The sequence below is a fragment of the Gopherus flavomarginatus genome, chromosome 2 (genome assembly GCF_025201925.1).
Source record: "Gopherus flavomarginatus isolate rGopFla2 chromosome 2, rGopFla2.mat.asm, whole genome shotgun sequence".
Taxonomy (NCBI): domain Eukaryota; kingdom Metazoa; phylum Chordata; order Testudines; family Testudinidae; genus Gopherus; species Gopherus flavomarginatus.
In genome coordinates this window covers 68125708-68144221 of record NC_066618.1, presented here as the reverse complement: position 1 = coordinate 68144221, position 18514 = coordinate 68125708, and the positions used below count along the sequence as shown (strand labels likewise).

At 41.4% G+C, this 18514-nt stretch overlaps 1 protein-coding gene across 1 annotated transcript in view; it reads right to left on the bottom strand.

Annotated features, from left to right (window-relative positions):
• The window catches only part of GALNT15 (polypeptide N-acetylgalactosaminyltransferase 15), a 37927-nt gene that overhangs the window by 10806 nt on the left and 8607 nt on the right, over nt 1-18514 (bottom strand). The window contains exons 3-4 of the mRNA XM_050938408.1: nt 17751-17955; nt 2106-2273 (exon numbers count right to left, since the gene is read on the bottom strand). Coding sequence (XP_050794365.1) covers nt 2106-2273; nt 17751-17955 — 373 coding nt within the window. The remainder of the gene's footprint in view (nt 1-2105; nt 2274-17750; nt 17956-18514) is intronic.

Here is an 18514-nt window from a genome sequence, read left to right as displayed (position 1 = left end):
TTTTGGGACTTTGCTGTGAGCCACTTTGTTGGTGGGAGAGAGATGCAGCTCAGGGTATTTCTCAGTGTAATTTATTTATTTTACAAATGTACACAACTGCTGTTTACTTTAAATGGAGATGGCCAACACTACACTTGCAGAAACCACAGATAAGACACTATTGTGTAAACCTTTGCAGACAAGAAGCTGCTTCCTTCCCTCTGACCCTCTTGCTCTTAACACCCTCTCTTCCTTCCCTCTGACACTCTTGCTCTTAACACCTTTTGAGTCCTGCCCTCAGTCTTCCCACAAAGCATACCCTTTACCCTAGATTGTAGGGCTCACGTACAATTTTCCCATGTTTGAACATGGTTATGAAGACCTGAATTAGCTGACCTGATGTTGGTCATAAGTTTGCGGTCAGCGTGGACCAGCCAAGTGATGTGCCTGGCATCAAGTCAACTAAACTGTGGAATCACTAAAGGCTGGTGCTCCTTTGATCTCTCAAAAGCTGAGAGATCTCTGTCTCTCATGTTATTGCCTTATCTCCTCCAACATTCCCCTGCCCTCTGGGACCTCCAGTCCGTTCATGTCCAAGACTGCTCTTCTACACTCATTCCCTCCCCCGCACCATTCTCCCTGCTCACTCCTCTTTCTCCACTGACTCTGTTGCTGAATCCCTTCACTTCTCTCTGCCACTGTTGACTCTTTTCTCCTTCTTGACCCCCATTGTAAACTTCTGTCCTACTATCCCCCAACCCTGGCTCACCTCAGCCTCCAGTTTGTCTGGTCTTGATCCATGCCACTTGAATGCCCTAGGAATCATTCTCATTGTTGCACAGACTTCTTCCACTACATACTTGTTCTCTCTCCCTTCATTTGCCATTTTTCTTGCCAAACCAGCATGACACTGCCACCTTCACTGAATGCCTCTGCCCTCCCCCCATTCTCTGTCACTACTGACCACACCGCCATCCTCCCTGTCACCCAGTAAACTAGGTCTGAACTTCAGCTCCTCCCTCTTTAGACACTCCTAGGTGATATCCAAATCTTGCAGCCTTTTTTCTTCCTGCACAATATTTCGAGGTTCTAATCTTCTTTCTCTGTTCACCCAGCTAAAACCTCCCCCAGATTCTCATCATCACTTCCTCCAGACCATAAAAATAGAGCAGATAAGATCTGATCACATCTCCCCATTTGAAGCCCTCCTCTGGCTCCCCCTTGTCCACCTCCACTAAAGCTCAAACTTTTTGTGGCTGCCTTTACGGCTCTGCATAACTCTACCACACTTTACTTCTCCCTGCTTATCTCTTATTTTGTCATCCCTGTCCCCCCGTCTTCCACTTCAGTCATCTGCTTCTCTGACCACAATTTCCACACTTTCTTCTACTCCATATGAAATCCTTTTGCTTTCAATTTGGAGTTAGGTGTCTAAGTATCCTTGAGGATCTGGGCCTAATTGAGTACATCATCTATTAATCTATTTCATTTATTGCATGACTGACTTGTTCATCTCAATGGAGGGAAGGAAATAAGGAACTGAAGCTGGAAATTAGTACAGGAAAAAGAGGCAAGAGAGGAATTGTTGAGTGAGGGTCAAGGGATGGGGAAATTAGCATATTTTAACTTATACACGCACACATAAAACATATCAACATGTAATTAATAAGCCATGTGACTATCATTATCCTAATAACTTTGTATGTGGCATCTCCCTCCCTCTTGTCTTTTCAGTTTGCATAGGTGTTAGAACTGGGGGTGCTGCCACACCCCCTGGCTTAAAGTGGTTTCTGTTATATACAGGTTTTACAGTTTGATTCAATGGCTCTCAGCACCCCCACTCTACAAATGGTTCCAGCACCCCTGTCAGATTGTACATTGTTTGGAGCCGTGTCTATGTCTGGAAAGCACATGCCATAACATAGGCCCGACTGTAGTCTAATAATATTATTAATAAATTAAAACCTACTGGATATGTAAACCAATAACCCTCTCCTCTCAAAAGATACAAGCTAAAAAAACCTGTGAATGTAATCCTGTCTCTTCTCAATTAGCTGGAGGATGTGTTAGATTTTGTGATTGTGCTGCTGAGGTGAGAGTAAGCATATTGGCTGATGAACTGTTACCTGATGGGGCTGATGGCAGACTGGCGTACCTTCTCCTCATGCTCCGGCAGCGGCTCCCAATGGAAATCTAATTTCCAGTCAAAACCACCTCGTTGCAGATCCACAGAGTGATAATACTGAAAAGTCTTCCAGTCAATGACATCTAGGACAGGGGAGACGATTCGATTTCTGAAAAGAATTTATGTTTTTTTGAAGGCCAAGTTGCAGAATAAGTTGACAGTGTGTTAGTAAACCATTTGTTCTAGGATTTGACCCTGCAAGGTCCTGAGCACTCCTGTGAGGTACTGATTGCCCTCAACTCCTCTGCTGATGGGAGTTGAGTGTGCTCTGTCAATTGGAAGATTGAACCTATAGTGAGTAAAGTAGGGAACACTAATTTATAAAGAATGTATGAATCACAGTCATTTCACTGTTAATTTGGGTCTTACTTTGGTTGCACTATCAAAATGTACAAACACAGAACCAAGAGATGGTCCTTGCCTCAAAAAGCACTTGCACTGGGTCTTTTACAGAGCTGGACACATTCTGCCCACTGTTCTGCCTTCTGATATCTCAATTGCATGGACAAAGGGTAAAATTTTGCCCTCACAACCTCCCTAGTTTCAACAGGGTTTCATGGGTATGACTAAGGGCAGAACTATTCCTGAAAAGTGGAATTTAGGAGGTGTATTTTGCTTATAATTTTCCGTGGATTGGTCATTGGAAGAGACCTATTTTTCATTTGATAAGATCAAATTGAAAACACAAGTGTTCAATTTATAGTATATTTATCCTTTTTCTGTACTATATTATAATAGTTGCTTTGTAACAATCTGTGTAGTTAACATATCCATTTTAACTCCCTCTTAGCATATACTTGTAATTTTCTCGCCACTGTACTGTTCCCATATATCATCTGTCTGTAATAGCCAGAATAGAGCCCTGACCCCATGGGCCTGTATCCTTTAATTAGTTTCTAATGTTAATTAAATCAGGATTTATCTGAATATTCTGTATTTTCCATGTCAGAAATATCATGATGCTTAAAAATGGGCCTCATGACATCCTGAAATTATCAGTAATTCAGAAAAGAACAAGTTCCATGGTATCAAAACCTTCTGTTTCCTAGTCAATGGTGCATGACATTTGGAAACCATCTTAATAGTTCAACTGCTACAGCATTACAGATCTGAGAGCTGCAGCAAAGAAAGCTGTTTGGAAGAGCAAAGTAACCCATTTCTGCTCTATTACTCAGGAGCTACTCCCATTGACTTCAGTATAATGGCTTGTCTACACAGGGAAGCTATTCCAGAATAAGTTAGGGTAAGCGTATAAAGTGGGAATAGCTGTTGTGGATTAAAGTAAACCAGAAAAAGATACTGTTATTCTGCAATAAGAGTGTCCATCTAATCCAAAATAACTCAGCGTGTTGATAAGCCCGGTGTGAGAGAAAAATCTGGCCCTGTCTGTGGAGAAAGCAGCATGTTTTGTCAAAGAGACACCAATGGCCTTCTCTTTAAAAGTTTTAGCTCTGCTGATCTGATATCATTCTTGAGAGAAGCTGAGTTTAAATACCTTCCAGCCAATAGGAAAGGGTCAACACCATAGTCTCCACTATCCTGTTATCTGTTCACTGTTTGCCATGGCAATGAAAGAGAGACTGAGGCCAGCTTCGGGAGCTGGCAACTCTGTGTGATGTTTGTATGACCTTGGCATATTTTCGCTGCATTTACAATCACTATAGTGATGGTTTTCAGTGAAAGTAGGGAGGGACTCAATCCTTTTTTCTATTACAGTTGTCATTTCACTAGTGAGGATTTTAGAAACGTGTGGAGAAAAACTGTCCATGGGTCTTCAATGGCTAGAGGGGAGTTGAAGTATTATGTAGAGTATAGTTAAAACTGCTCAGTCTCTCCTTTGTTCCATAGTAAGAGAACAGGGAGTGACACTTTATGAGTTAAAAACAAATAAGAGAAGATACTTGTTCATAAAGGAGTATATGAGCCTGTGGAATTCACAATCATAGGGTCTCATAGAGACAAGCACTGGATTTATAAACTAGATTAGATAACCTGTATGATTACAAATGTTATAATTGGTCATAAAATTAAGACCAAGTAACTCATTGTCATGCTTCAGGGCATGAGTCAATTGCAGTAGGGGTCAGGAAGGAATCTCTCTCTATGACAACATTGCACTATCAGCCAGGAATATTCTGGGGTGGTGGGCTTCACTTTCTTTTGAAGCTTCATTATATTGTATAGGCTATATGTTTGTACAACACCTAACATAATAGAGTTCAATCCTGACTGCAGTTTTATGGTATTACCATAATACAAATAATAAAGATCAAATTCTCATTGGATCCCTTGAAGATATGCTGAGAAATTTCCCTGTATTCAGGATGACACTATTCCATTCAAATGAAAGTCAATATCAGTCTTTCCAAAGAAAGCTGGTGTCAATCCTTGTTCTCCAACTGAGAAAACCAGGGAAAAGGGAAGAGGCAGAATGAAAGTCACCACCATCTTCTGGGATGTGCTAAAACTGAACACAGTTTAGAGCTGGATTTATTTAATTGGTTCAGGCATTTTATTTTCTTTTTACTAAGCCAGATGAAGCTAAAAAATGTAATACATAGAATCATAGAAGATCAGGGTTGGAAGGGACCTCAGGAGGTCATCTAGTCCAACTCCCTGCTCAAAGCAGGACCAATTCCCAACTAAATCATCCCAGCCAGGGCTGTCAAGACAGGCCTTAAAAACCTGTAAGGAAGGAGATTCCACCACCTCCCCAGTTAACCCATTCCAGCGCTTCACCACCTTCCTAGTGAAAAAGTTTTTCCTAATATCCAACCTAGACCTCCCCCACTGCAACTTGAGACCATTTCTCCTTGTTCTGTGATCTGCCACCACTGAGAACAGCCAAGCTCCATCCCTTTGGAACCCCCCTTCAGGTAGATGAAGGTTGCTATCAAATCCCCCCTCACTCTGCTCTTCTGCAGACTAAACAAGCCCAGTTCCCTCAGCCTCTCCTCATGTGGGGTTGGAAGGACAGATACATCTTGCATGACTAAATTTCAAAACCTAAAGAACATCATATAACTCCAATACAAGTCAATAAAACTACAATTTCAATGGCAAGCAATAGCAAAGTGTGCACCATTTAGAATAAAAATTACTACTGAGGTCCTTCTCCAGCACAAACACTTGAAAGCCTCTTACAGCTGCCAGGGTGGAAATGAGATTGATAATTATAATTGGAACTAGACACTCCTGCTTCACTTTGCTGCTACACACTCTAGTCTATTGCTTCTAGTCTAAATATTCTTACATAGCTAGAACTGATAAACTAATTGTAACATAGTTTATTTTAGAATAAGATTTCATTTTAGAGTTAGAAAAACTAGGAAGAGAAGTATGAATGGGGAATTATTTAGAATAAAAAATTCAAAGATGTTTGACTAGGAAGGCCACATTTTTATCTAATGTATAGTTGTATAAATCTAGAACTGTGGGTTTTCAACCTTTATTCATTTTGAATGGAGGTGCGGACCCCTCTGGAAATTCAACCTGTGGTCTGCGGACCTCTACCATAGAAGTCTTAGACTGGAAGCTAACTGAACAGAATTAACTATAAATGTTTCACATGCTCAGCACCGCATTTGACACAGCATGAGACAGAGCGCTAAACAGTGGGCTTTTCTAGTAATGACAATACTTCCTGGTTTTGACCTGTAGGTGGGGGTATTCACATACCCAATGATTGATCAGAAAAATGGAATGCCTTTTTGGGGATCTGAAATTTTATTTTCATAGTCACCTTTCCAAAACCTCTTAGATATAGTCTGTGGACCACCAGTGGTCTGCATACTACTGGTTAAATACCACTGTTCTAGAATAACGGGACTGAAGTAAATATTGTGACTCTGGATTTACACTGGTATAACTGAGATTAAATTCTAGATCTAAGGGTGTGATATTGGCATAATTCTTCTACTATTATATTTTCCATTCATTTACATCTCATCCTTTCTGGATGTAGTTCTGTAATTTGTTGCCAATATCACAGCCCAATCCTCCAATAACACTTTTGACTTTAATGTGATTGTTAATGATAATAAGCACTAAAACCAGTAGTGTTTGCAGGACAGAGTCCCTTTTTTAAGCTATATGTTGTTGTTGTTTTGTTTTTAAATATTGGATCCAGACCTTCAGTGCTATGCAAACAAAACTTCTGCACCACCAGGCTCAGCCAATCAGGGCTCAGCCAATCAGGAAACCAGAACCAAACCAATCACAACCACCAAACCAGGTAAAAACATGCTTCCAAAACAACCTACTATTCTGAACATTTTGCACAATTTAGCTTACTCTCTTAATCAGAAGCAGATAAGTGAGGCTGTTTAAAATTTGTTCAGCAATGGAAAGATTGATATAAAACTAAAACAAGCAAGTTTTTAAAAAAAGACTTTTGGATAAGCATTAAATAAAAAGTTTGCATGTGGAAAATTATGGAACTGAAGACAATTGATGATAAATCATTGGATATGCCATATTGCACTTTGCCTCAAATTTTTCAGTAAAAGAACCAGTAATCTGCTTTTCCAAATGAATTATATGCACCACAAACTGATATCTGTGTTTTAAAAGTATTACTGTATAAATGATAACACCTTGGGAATTTCATGCTTCACAGGGTTTTAAGATACCATTTAGAAAAATAAGAGTCAGATCCTTAGATGGTGTAAATAAGCATAGTTCTGTTGAAACTAGTGGAGTTGCACTGATTTACAGCAGCTTGAACTTCAGATTGTTAGAAGGTCCTTCTGACCATAAATAAGGAATCTAGCAGCTTTAATTTTAGTAAAACTAATCAATAGCCAATTTTTCTTGTAATCAAGTGTTGCCTTATCTTTCTTGCGATATTAAAGTATCCTTTCTAAAACATCTGTTTTCTGCATGTTCAATGGTGGATTTAGCCTTTACGTGGCTAGAAATGCACATTTTCAGCCAAAGGTAATTGAAAGTTGGAAGATGTTGCTTATAATTTGTTTTGTTCTTAATTCAGTAGCTGGCAGACAGTCAGCACCTTCTCGGAACTTTGAAATGAAATGTTCACACTGGCAGACAGCTGCTAATTTTATTCCATGGAATCTGAAGAAGGAGGGGGTATGGGGGAGGAAGGAAACTCGAAAAGAACTGGCAACAATGCTTTGTCCAATGTGAGTGGGGCGTTATTAATTTGTGAATATTTCAAATGCCTGGAGCACATGAGACCTTCAAAAAAGCAAACAAACATAACTTCCTGTTTGGGGATTTCTAAACCAAATACAACTTGCAAATGAAATGTTTTCCCGTTACCCTTTACATAAGCTGTGGACATTGTGTTCTTTTCTTGTGAAAAAGAAGAATTAATTAACCAATCTGCCTAAAGTTTAATATACTGTAGACTGCTTTTAGAAGGGCTTTGTATTGATTTGTACCATGCTTTGCTGGAAAGGAACAGATTGTTAAAATGAGCACAGGTAACAAAAACAACTGTAAAAATGTTCCTATTGTCCTCAATTCACTCTCACAGTGGGTCTTTTCCTACAAAAATGAGATGGCTTGAGAATCCAAGCTCCATATAGACTCTTGCTCAGGCCCAAAGTTGGGGCAAGCATCTGCCTTTGGGCACTGTCTGGGCACCTACATTTCCACTGAAATCACCTTTGTAAAGGGCTGTGAGATCTTCAGATGAACATAGTATATAAATGCAAAACATATTAATGAGCGTTATTCTAGACAAGTGGAGGGCATGAAAAGAAGAGCAGGAAGAGAGACAAAGTCCGTGACGTCAGCTACCTAGTTGCAGGGGACTAAGTATGTTGAAGGTTTTAAAAGCAAGGTCAGTGTTGAACAGGATACTGAAATGAATGCCGAGCTAGTGGCATTGTGTGAGAATGGGAGTGATGAGTTCATGCTTCTTTGTGCGCGTGAGAAGGCAGGCAGCAGTTTTCTATTAATTTTGGAATCTGGAAAGCTGAGATTTGCAGGCCCTACAGAAGGGAATTGCAGTAGTTGTCCTGAGAAGAGATGAAGACATTGTTTGATTTTTGTAGAAAATATTTACATTCTTCATGCTAAATCAGCATAAAGTTAACATGCACACAAATCTTTTAAACAATAGAACCATTTTTGCCTGATCCTGCACACCTGGCAAAACTCTGATTTCTAAAAGCAGCAAACAGACAATGTGGCAATTTTCAGTGGCTGTAGTAATTCTTAATTATATTTAACAACAATTTTATAAATAATTGGTGATCTACATTGTAGAACCAAATGAAGGGATCATGATTGTTAGAAGATAAATTAACATCTTTTAACAATTTTGAAGCCTTTGGGCCAGGCTCCACAAACTGTCAGGAGTTGCAATACCTAACTTTTATGCACCTCAAAAAATCACAGGAACCACACTGCAATTCACAAAGCCTGAGTTAGGTGCTTAGGCTTCCTCAACAATGCATGGGGAGAGATAGGCACCTTAGCATGTGATCCACAAAATCCAGCCTGCCAGGAGGTGTGATGCTTAACCTAGCCAATGGGAGATGCTGACCAAAGGAATGTGTCCTACGCTCCATCTACCTCATGAAGCCTGGATTTAGGCACCTCACTCTGCTGGCAATCCATGAACCAGGAGAAGATAGATGCTTCTCTGCTAAGCTCACTTCTGGGGTCCAATCCAGCAGACATGCTCAGAGGCTGCCTAATGCCAAACAAAATGAAGGGGCTCACCATTGTAACACTTAGCCCAGTAGTTAGGGTACTCTTCCAGGATATAGGACAACACAGGTTGAAGTCCCCCTTCCACCTGACAAAGAGAAGAGATTTGAATAGGGATCTGCCACCTCTCAGGAGAGTGTCCGAGATTATAGATTAGTCTGATGTGGATCTCCCTCAATCTCTCCTATGAAAGTTATTTCACTTCATTAAATAATTAAATATTAATTAGGCACCAGAAAGAGTGATAATGACTCTATAAGCTAGTGGCTAGGGCACTCAGCTGAGAGGTGGCACATCCCTATGCAAATCCTTTCACCTCACCAGGCAGAGAGGGGACTTAAACTGGGAGGTCTCTCACATCTCAGGTGAGTAGCATAACCACCTGGCTAAAGGTTATAAGGCAGGTTCCCCCTCCAGCTTTTTTGTATGGAGTTAGGCAGCCTCTGAGCATGCCTACAGGATTAGGTCCCTGACGTGAATTAAGAGTTTCCCCACCTATCTTCTCCCAGTCCAGGGACTGCACTGAGGGTTAGGCAGGAGATGGGCATCCAGACACCTAGAGGGAGGCAGCAATACTCATGTCCAGAGGCAGAAACATAGGCACATAGGGAACTCTTACTGCAAAAGCTTAGGCGCTGAGTGAGTTTGGGTGCCTATGAGGCTAAGCAGTAGCTGAGCAGGTGGTTTGTGGATTGCAGCAATGTCTAAAAATTGAACATAGGTGCCTAAATCTAGTGTTTAGGCACCTAAGTATCTTTGTGGATCTGAGTTTCTGTTCCTAATTCAGTATTTGAATATATAGTGTACAGTAATAGAGGGAAATATCACATGATGATAGATTTGAATCTAAAATAAGGGATGAGGGAGAGGTGCATCCAGAAAGAGGTCTAGTGTGAGACATTTTGACTGCTAAGGGATGAGAAAACCCTGCCTTCCTACACTCTAAAGATGGAGTCTGTGCCCTTCTATAGTCAAACCTTCCACAATAACCAGGCTAATTTTTTCTCCGTTTGGTGTTCTCGGGGGCCAAGAATCAAACCTACTTGATATGTTTTCCCCATATGCAAAAAAGCAGCTATATCTTCTCAGTCTGAATTAATTTTATTTTAGATTAAGGGCTGTGTGGTGGGCTATATATTTTATATTGGCACTGAAAGGGCTACCTGGAGCTAGAGAGCTCAACTAAGGCACTTCCTTGCACCTGGAGGGAGGGCTAGGACCAACTGAAGAGGAGGCCCAGCTAGGGAAGAAGTTGGGCCTTCATAAAGGAAAGGAGTACAGAGTAGTGGAAAAGGCCCAGAGAGGATAACTAGGTGAGAGGTAGTTGGGAGTTTTCACTTGTGAAAGTAGAATGAATTATATTGTAAAAATAAGAATGGATTAAAGAAATGTTATATGTACCTTTAAGCAGAAATAAGAAATGTTGAAATACAGGTGCCAGGAAAAGAAACATTAGGCATAAACAAGGGTACTAATGGCAAAACATTAACAGAAGATCAGTAATAGTTAGTAAGGAAATAAGATATGCATGCCTAGCCCAGGTAAACTTATCAGATTCTGCTTCCTTTGTTATCTTGTTAAGTGCTTGCCCTTTTATCTATATAAATAAGATAATTTATGTCCTGCATGGTGCTCACATTATCTGGGTGTTATTAGCTGAGCGCTGTGCTAATAAAACAGAGTGGTCTGACAAACTATGAGTCCTGAGTCTAACTTTGACATACTCTTAGGCTACAGGCTGAGAGATGGCTGGGAGGCCGGAAGCTTGCAGCCAGAACTAGAGGGGCCTGAGCCAGGAAGAAATCTGAGAGCCCACACTCTGAATTAAGAGCAAAAAAGAACTTCGCAGTCATTAGGCTGAGCCACTTCAGGAAGTCCTGAGAAAGGAGGGCATGGGAACTGGAAAGTTAGCCCAGGAAGCTGAGGGTGTTAGGCCTGGCCACCAGAGACCAGGAAAACCGTGTGTGTGGACAGTTAAATGGCAAAGGCTACAAGAGCTGGTGATTCTTACTGCAGTGGGCCCCAAAAGGGTTTGATATGGAGCTGAGACTGATGGAGTACCAAGATGTCAGGAGATGCGGAGTTCTCCCTTCATGACAGGGTTTAGCAAAGTACTGGCAGCTGAGTGTGACTAGAAGTACTTGCATGGGGATTTCCTTGGATAGTCTATGTTGAAGATCCCAGCTGAGGACCTGTGGAGCTTAGTAATTCCCCAGGAAGAGGGGTGGAAGAGAATGGAACTTAAGTTATCTTTTTATGTGGACTTGGGACAGGAGTTCTCTGGAAGAGGAGAGACTTTAAAATGACATGCCTGGAGGGTCAAGTTGCAAGGAGAGGCAGGACTGGTGTAGCTGTCAGCAAGGGGTACTAGAGAAGAAAGCAATTGTGCCACAGCTAGCCACAAATGGGCACAGTAGTAGTGAATCCATTCTTCTACAAGAAATAACCAAAGCCAAATCTTCATGATGGAGCACAGTATGTGCACCCTCTGCAACAGGGTGCCACTGATATGAATACAAAATGGCAGCTGCCTCCAGCAGACTCCTAGAGATTTAAAGGTGCAATACACAAGAAACAGTCACAATTACATAGCTATTAAACTATATATTATTATTGATCTGGAAGCAGACTGAAATATAGACTGGTGTAGGATGAAACTATCTGAGGGGCATCTGAACTGTTTTCCAAAATACTGTACAGGTTGTTCTGTTAGTCATCCCTGAACAACTGTCAAGAAATTCTTTACAAATCAATGACACATTCTTCAAGGAAAGACAATATATTGTAGCTAACATAAGAATGGCCATCCTGGGTCAGACCAAAAGTTCATCTAGACCACTATCCTGTCTTCCAACAGTGGCCAGTGCTAGATGCTTTAGAGGGAATAAACAGAACAGGGCAATTATTGAGTTATCCATCCCTTGTCATCCAGTCCTAGCTTCTAGCAGCCAGAGCTTTAGGGACGCCCAGCGCATAAGATTGCATCCCTGACCATCTTGACTAATAGCATGGATGGACCTATCCCCCATGAAGTTATCTAATCCTTTTTTTAAATCCAGTTATACTTTCGGCCTTCACAGTATCCCCTGGCAATGGGTTCCACAGATTGACTGTGTGTGAATGAGTACTTATGTTTGTTTTAAAGCTGCTGTCTATTAATTTCATTGGTGACCCCTAGTTCTTGTGTTACGTGACGGGGTAAATAACACGTCCTTATTCACTTTCTCCACATCATTCATGATTTTGTAGACCTCTATCGTATCCCATTTTAGTCATCTCTTTTCAATGCTGAACAGTCTTTTTGCGGATACAAACTAACACAGCTGCTACTCTGAGTCCCAGTTTTATTAATTTCTCCTCACATGGAAGCTGTTCCATACCCCTAATGTATATTTTCCAGGTCTAACACATCTTTTTTTAGATGAGGTTACCAGAATGGCATACAGCATTCAAGGTGTGGGCATACCATGAATTTATATAATGGCAATATGATATTTTCCGTCTTCTTATCTATCTCTTTCTTAATGGTTCTTAACATTCTGTTAGCTTTTTTGACTGCTGCTCTACTCTGGATGTTTTCAGAGAACTATCCACCATGACTCCAAGATCTCTTTCTTGAGTGGCAACAGCTAATTTAAACCCCATCATTTTGTATGTATACATAATTTGGGATTATGCTTTTCAATGTGCATTACTTTGCATTTATCAACATTAAATTTAATCTGCCATTTTGTTGCCCAGTCACCTAGTTTTGTTACCTTTAGACTTAACTATCTTGAGTAATTTTGTATCATCTGCAAACTTTGCCACCTCACTGTTTATCCCTTTTTCCAGATCATTTTATGTTGAGTAGCACTTGTGCCAGTACAGATCCTTGGTGGACCTCGCTATTTACCTCTCTCAATTGTAAAAACTCACCATAGTCTCATTATTCTAACCCTTTGTCTCCTATCTTTTCACTGCTGCACTGTTTGACAGTGAATCTATATTTATGGTTAGAAGAATTCATCCTAAACAAGTCTTACTTGAGGGTGTATGCACATGGTAATTATTTTAGGAAGATTTTGTAGTTTCTGGGAAAAGAATTTTGATATCAACTAAATCCCTAAAACCAAAAAATAACACAAAGTAGTCAAGTACCCCTGCTTAGGGCCGCCCAGATGGGTGGGCAATTGGGGCAATTTGCCCCAGGCCCTGGGCCCCACAGGAGCCTCAGGAGCCCTGGCCCGGTAGTGGTCCGGGTCTTTGGCCGGCATTTCGACAGCGATGGGCCCTTCAGTGCTGCCAAAGACATGGAGTGACTGAAGGGCCCCCCATTGCCGAAATGCCCCATGAGCTGTGGCCCGGCGGCGGTCTGGGTCTTCGGCGGCATGTCGGTAGCGGGGGGTCCTTCAGTCGCTCCAGGTCTTCGGCGGTATTTTGGCAGCGGGGGGCCCTTCAGCGCTGCTGAAGATGCGGAGCGACTGAAGGGCTCCCTATCACCAAAATGCCACTGAAGACCTGGAACACTGCTAGGTGAGTACAAGCGCCGCAGCTCCCCTGCTTTTCCCTAAGTCCCCTGAATCCTCTGGGCAGCCCTGTCCCTGCTAAGTGAATTCAGTAATCCAGTAAGGTGTATAGTGATCCTTTTTCAATAAGGATGGAACGAATTCTATAATCTTTTCTTTCTCTAGCACCTTTTATCACAAGGTATTCCAAAGGACTACATAACTTTAGGCAGGATGTTCTTCCCGGTAAGCCATAGGCTGGTGACTCAGGAGCCCTGGGTTCCATTCCTAGCTCTGCCACAGGCGTCCTTAGAAAAATTCACTTCACTTCCCTACTTCCTTATCTGCAAAATGGGAATAACAGTGTTTATCTGCCTCAAATGGGTATTTGTGAAATCCTTGGGAGAAGAACTATGTAATCAGCAAATAATATTTTACATTCATAGACAGAGCTGGCAGTCACACCTATAGTTTAGCTTGCCTAACATTCTCCTATTGAAACTTACCTATAAGGAGCACTTTGATGATCCCCACTGAAATGTAGCTCCCTCTGAGATGGAATTCAGTGGCCCACAGTAATACTACCCAACATCTGAGGATAGGAACTGGAAAATGACACACCTAGCTAAATCTTTAGGGAAATGTAGGCAGGCACTGGGCAGCATGACACTGGCATTTGTGTGGGGAAGCAGAGTTACCAGCATGATACCTGAGGGCACTGTACTGTGGAAATTAGTTTATCTTGGATGAAACTAATATACTTGTCTTAGTTAAAGATCCCATGGCATTTTCCCCAAGAAATAAGGTTAACACTGATATCCTGCATAATTCTATTAATTACATACTGCCTACAAGTCAGTAGGAACTGCAGGTGCACAGCAGGTCTGAAAATCAGGCCCTAGGTGTCCAAGGTGAGCACCTAAAAACTGAGGCATCCTAAAGTTAGCGGGAACTTTTGAAAACAATCGACCTGATTCATCACCTCCACTTCCCGGAGCACCTAAGTATTTCTTAGGAGTCTGCCATCCATCCTCATGGAGTCTTGGAGAATGGGAATCTTTCTATAGATAGAACCTATCAATATTCTCTATTTTAAAGGTTAAAAAGTCTACAGAAAACGTTTTAATTCAATATGGCTTTTTTTAGAATAATTTCTATACAACCCTACTGGTTTCATCCCTGTTGAATTGTATAGGTCTTTTCCATAAGAGACTGAGGCCTTGTCTTACTCTGAGGTTTAATCAACTGGTGTAGATACACCAATATAGCTACACTAATACAAGCCCTCAATGTAGAAGTATTGCACCGGCATAAACTGTGATTTGATCCTGATTTGAAACTTGTTCTGTTGCACCAGAGCTAGAACAGTGTAGTCACAATGGTGTCTAAAACTCAAGTGCAGAAAGTGAGCTGGTTTGGGATTACCATGTAATTAGTCAGTATTTTATATGACAAGAAATCTGTGCTTGCCTGCATTAGGTTACTAATTTCACCAGCTCCTACTGTGTTAAGATAATAAATGTAACTCAGGAGACCTGCGTTCATAGTAAAGTTTCGAAGCTGTATTAAGTCAATGTTCAGTTGTAAACTTTTGAAAGAACAACTATGATGTTTTGTTCGGTTATGAACAACTTCCATTCCCGAGGTGTTTGTAACCCTGAGGTTCTACTGTAAGTGCAAAGTATTATTAAACCAGCTTTCTGCTGCTTAATCTTCAAACGCTTTTGCAACATTATTGATTTCCTAATGTATTTTGAATCTGCGGACTGCATGATTTTCACAAACACCTGAAATTGTTTGCTTATGATTATTTCATTGATATCAGAAATAGAAGACCAAAAGTATGATGCTGTTCCTGAAGACTGTATTTTGTATTTCAAAAGGTATAACTTAACTAGAGTTGAAGCTGTCTGTGTAGATAAAGTACCTGATTCTGCCTTCATGTTGTATATTACATTAATACCACATTTGTCTCCCTGTAGTAAGTTAGTTTGAATTTTTATTTTATATATATAATAAATTTGTTTTCTTTCTTTCCCTTTTTAACATTAGATCTGGGAGAGCATTGGATTGTTGTTGGTTGGAACTCATGCAAAGGTTCAGACATCAGAAAGGCTGTATATAACCTGGGCAGTTGCTGAGTCACTTTCTGTAGCTGATGAAGTGCTCTCCTACGCTAAAGCACTTTCTTTTACAGCTAAAGTGAGTGAGTGACAACTTAATTAGTGCACAGTGAAGAAGAGAGGTGGGTGTTTCGTGAGCCAGTGAAACTTTGTTTTCTGCCTCATTATTGTATAAGAAGATGAATATGGATTCAATTTCACAGTTCCTCACCTGCTTAATTAATTCAAGTTTATTATACTAATGCCTTGCACTTCCATAGCATCTCAAAGACTTTATGAAAAATAATGCTGTAACTCTCCCCGCCCCCTCACCATCAGATAGATGGCATTAGCATCATTTTACAGAAGGGAAAAGTGAGACACAGTGAGCTTAACAATTTGCCAACTGTCTTAGCAAGTCAATGCAGAACCAAGACTAGAACCCAGCTCTCTTGATTGACAGTCCTGTGTCTTAACTACTACACACAGCTCCCTTGCTTGGAGTAGGAACACTTCTGCTATAGTATTTAGAAAGGGATAATTAGGGCCTCCACTGTTTTTCAAATCAGGCTACATTTCTATTCATGGGCCAGAAATCCTGCAGCCTTTACTCAGGACTAAATCCTGGCTCGCTGTACAAAACAGGAGTAAATAATGAACACATTGGCTCTGCACAAAGGTTGGTGGTGTGTGCTGCAGGTGTCAGAAGCCTTTCCCATGGGTCACAAGGCACTAGTGAAGCTGCTCCATGACCACTATAGAAGCCTCAGGGTGACAGTAGCATTGGTGGCTTCCTCACTCTCTTGCCATGGTGAATTTTAGCCAGTAAATCAGTGTGGCATGAATTTGTGCCATTGGATCCATGGGCCATGCCTCCTCTCCTGCTCTTGTAATTCCCCTGTGAAGTGGCATATAAAAAGTTTCCATGGAGCAGTGCATCACTGTGACTCTCCTTTAAGGCTTTCTGTAGCTCTTTTAGCGTATGTCTACATTGCAATCAGGAGATAGGATTGCAGCATGTGCAGACGTTGGATACTAGATCAAAGCCAGTTTGAGTCACTACAGCAATGAAGCGTCAGCAGCATGGACCACAAATAATCCAGAGGACAAAGCAATCTGCTTTCACTGGGAAACCCTGTTAGAAAAAGGCAGACATGGAAACCTAGAACAGTATTGTATTCCACATACTTGCAGCATCTTTCATTTTGCATTTGAACAATGCAATCATTTCTAAAAGTGAACATGAATGAGTTTAAAAGCAGCCATTGTCAGCAGTAAAAGCAGCCCATTTCATTGCCTGGGAACAACCTTATTTGCAGCTTCTTACTTTGGTTACTTACTGAGCTAGTAAGTGTTTTAAAGGAGGCATTATACTTTTCTTTTCAAAATACACCCTCACCCCCTCAGCAATTCATTGTGTTACAAACAGCTTTAGTTTACTATTAATGTTACATAATTTAATGTTCAAACATTTATTTTTCAGTGGCTTCAGAATTCTTTCTTTATTAAAGAGTATGTACTTACTGCATATGATCCTTGAAACACTTCAGTACCCTAACCTCTTTGTGATGCTTGGTGATTGCTGAATGCTGAGCACAGCCATGCAGTATCTCTATTTGTCTTTGTGAACTTAGCGTTGGTGAAATAGCTAGGATTTAGGCAGCCTGAAAAGTCTTCTATTTTTCCACGGAACAGCCACAGGTACAACGTGGGAGAGAGCAGTGCAGCCCTTCCCACCGTGTCCTGTCAATGTGCATCAGATGTGACAGGAGCAGCTCACAAGAAGAGAAGATAATCCAGCCTCTGGGCCTATTCAATCCTTGTGAGACTGCCAGCAAGTGCCGCAAATAATGCCAACTGTTGTAGTGGTTTCTCTGATGGATGCTTGTCGTCCGTTGCTCGCTGTCTGGGATTGCCAATTCATTTCATGTTGGCCACCATTTGCTCCAATGCTAATGTATTTCAGACACTACAGACACAGGCTGTATTCCCTCAAGGCAGCTCTAGAGAGAAAGGGTTTGGTAGTGTGTCTTATTAAATGCCTGGTCTGTCTAGTCTTCTAACTTTCAGGTTAATGCACATAGAGTAAAAGTAAAATAACACAGTATGGCTAAAGGGATGAAAGACCGTGAAAACCCAAGGTAAAAATGAATTTTAAGAGATCACGAGTGTTGTCCTGTTCTCAAGAATTAGTATAAACTTGTGCATTATGAACAATACAAATAGTTCAAGGATCACAGTTCTTCATGGTGACCCACTCCCTTCTAACAAGCATCTAAACATTTTGTACACTAAGCCCAAAGGGATATTTACCTGTCAGTGGCTAGTCTGCCCAACAGGGGTTCTAACCAGCCTGTGTGACACTCACAGTGGGAGTCCATGAAGACCAGCACATCCCCAGTTGCCCGTGCAGCTCCCAACATACGACCCCGAATGACCCCGAGCCTCTTGTTGCTCCTGATCAATTTCACACCATCCAGCTTGGAGATGTATTCGCTCAGGGCTGACTTCAGATGCCCTGCAGTAAATATAATAATCATTCAGATTTCAGTGCTGATTCAATCTGTCAAAACCGCCCCCCCCCAAACAACAAAAAACTGTTTGTGGCAAAAATGGTACTCCCCAGCTAGAAAAGTGATTTCTGGGCTAGTTTTGCATTTGTCCTTCTCAGCCATGCAGGGAGTAAAGGGGAGCAGAGCCTCACCTCCAGCTCCTATTTAACTATGTCAGACCTTTCTAGCTTGCAGTTCTGGGCATGGGGGATGTGCTGTGCTGCCCCTTCCCTCCCCCTAACCTTCTCGCTGCTGTAAGGAAATTGTGTAGGGAACAATGGAACCACGGTTTTGCCTCCCCACAAGTCAGCCAGGGGAACTGGCTGGGCATACTGGGAGGTGTGTGCAGGCCCCTGGAAAAGAGTGCAGTACACATGACATCATTGTGAAAGGGGAAAGTGGGAAGGAATGGTGACTTTCTCAGTCACAGTTCTTGAGGCTACTCCTTGGGCAGTGAATCGTAACCACCAACTTATGCGCTAAGGGCACAATCTAGCATTTTATTTTTAATGTGGTGTTGGTTTA